Source organism: Histoplasma capsulatum, genomic scaffold, assembly GCF_000149585.1.
Source record: "Histoplasma capsulatum NAm1 scaffold_148 genomic scaffold, whole genome shotgun sequence".
NCBI lineage: Eukaryota > Fungi > Ascomycota > Eurotiomycetes > Onygenales > Ajellomycetaceae > Histoplasma > Histoplasma mississippiense.
Window position 1 is genome coordinate 1 of NW_001813834.1, and position 1,638 is coordinate 1,638.

A 1,638-nucleotide genomic window follows, 5' to 3' on the forward strand; every position below is an offset into this window, starting at 1 on the left:
ACAACATCAGAACAAGTAACAATGAGGACTCCCCCTTGTGTGTCGATCACAGCAGTGCCGTCTCCATGTTAATCCTCCACTTCCCCGTCACAGGTACCGGTCCAGCACCACCAGTTGGACATCGAGCCATCGGTTCATCACCCCCCTCACCACCCTGCCTGCATGTACCGTTCAACCAGCTTCTGGTCCAGCAGTGATGGTGCATCCTTTCTTGACCATATCATTGCTGCACTGATACCCTCGGGCTCAATGATGATGACTTCACTGGCCTGTCCATCACGCCCTGCACGCCCGCTCTCCTGTCCATAATCCAGCAATGATCGCGGCCGTCCGACGTGGATGATGCTGCGGATGTTGGGGATGTCGATTCCCATGCCCAGTGCACTTGTCGCCACGATGACCTGGTGTTGACCTTGCTGGAAACACTCCAGTATGCCGGCCTTGTTGATCTGGTGGTGGTGATATGCCCCGCATCTCAATGTGCTTGCCATCATCGTGACCTGATTCACTGCCTGGCAGTACACCACCCCCTTACCTTCTCCCGTCCATCTCATGCGGTCCTGGATGAACCTGACCACGCTGGGTGCTTGAAACCATCGGTTGAGCCCATCGTACTCTGACCCTTCAATGATGGGTTGCCACACTCGGTATGCCACATTTGGACGGCATGTCCGCGCCCGGAACAATGATATGTCCGCTCGGGTGCAGTGCATGCGGGACCACAGCTTCTCCTCCTCACCGGGTGGCAGTGTGGCCGTCAGCAGCACCATCTGTGTCTTGGCCGCCATCAGCTTGCCGAGCTGTTGCATCTGGGGCCGGAAGTTGACCTGGTCGTTGAGCACCGTGTGGCATAACCGTGCCACCTTGATGATCCGTGACAATATTGGTGGGTAGCTCTCCGCGTCGCACCATCCATACTCCCCCCGTCCCAGCACCGCCAACGCGTCTACCAGCGCGCACTCATAATCCTCCACCTGAACCCGCTGGTTCAGCAGCTCAATGCAAAAATCCAAACATGCCATCTGCATCTTGGTTAATTTGAACTTATCTTCTTCTTCTGGCTGGGTATCTCTCTGTCCCTTCTCCTCCTCCTCTTCTTCTTCCTCAGTCATCTGCTCATCCATGGGGTCTGGGCTGATGGAGTGTCGCTGGTCGGCTCCCTCTGTGGTGGCTACCTGCCATAATACCCTCCATGTCTTGCGCTGCCGTGGTGTGAACCGGTACTGTGGGCTCGTCCATTCATGCTCGACCTGCGTTCGGGCGAAAAACATCAACATCTGCTGCCATGGCCTCACGTGCTCGGCGATGCTCTCCTCTCCTCGTCCATGTATGCCTGCAACGGGGTGTGCCGGGTCTGGTGTCGCTCTGTGCGGATGGCCTCGATGCGGACGAAGTGACCCAGCCGTGTGATGACTCGCTGGCTGGTACGGGCAACCTGACCCATGGCCTCCCAGATGGCCCTCGCGGCCAGTTCATCTGGGCACGTGGTGTCATCGTCGGGCCGCTGGACGCAGTTGACCAGATCATTGGGTGCGATGTTGGTCAAGTACACCGGCCATCTGGTCCGCCGCAGCCATGGGTTGGCTTCATCGTGCTCCCTAGGGCTGGATGACATTGCTGGTCTGCCGTTGCTGTTCC

At 57.8% G+C, this 1,638-nt stretch overlaps 1 protein-coding gene across 1 annotated transcript; it reads right to left on the reverse strand.

Moving 5' to 3' along the window:
• Nucleotides 1–146: 146 nt before the first annotated feature.
• HCAG_09271 (predicted protein) lies at nucleotides 147–1,615 on the reverse strand (the record flags this gene model as incomplete). The annotated part of the gene is made up of 2 exons (XM_001535750.1): nucleotides 147–1,230; nucleotides 1,296–1,615. The coding sequence occupies 2 exons, from the start codon at nucleotides 1,613–1,615 to the stop codon at nucleotides 147–149; spliced, it is 1,404 nt and encodes a 467-aa protein (XP_001535800.1).
• Between the last annotated feature and the right edge of the window lie 23 nt (nucleotides 1,616–1,638).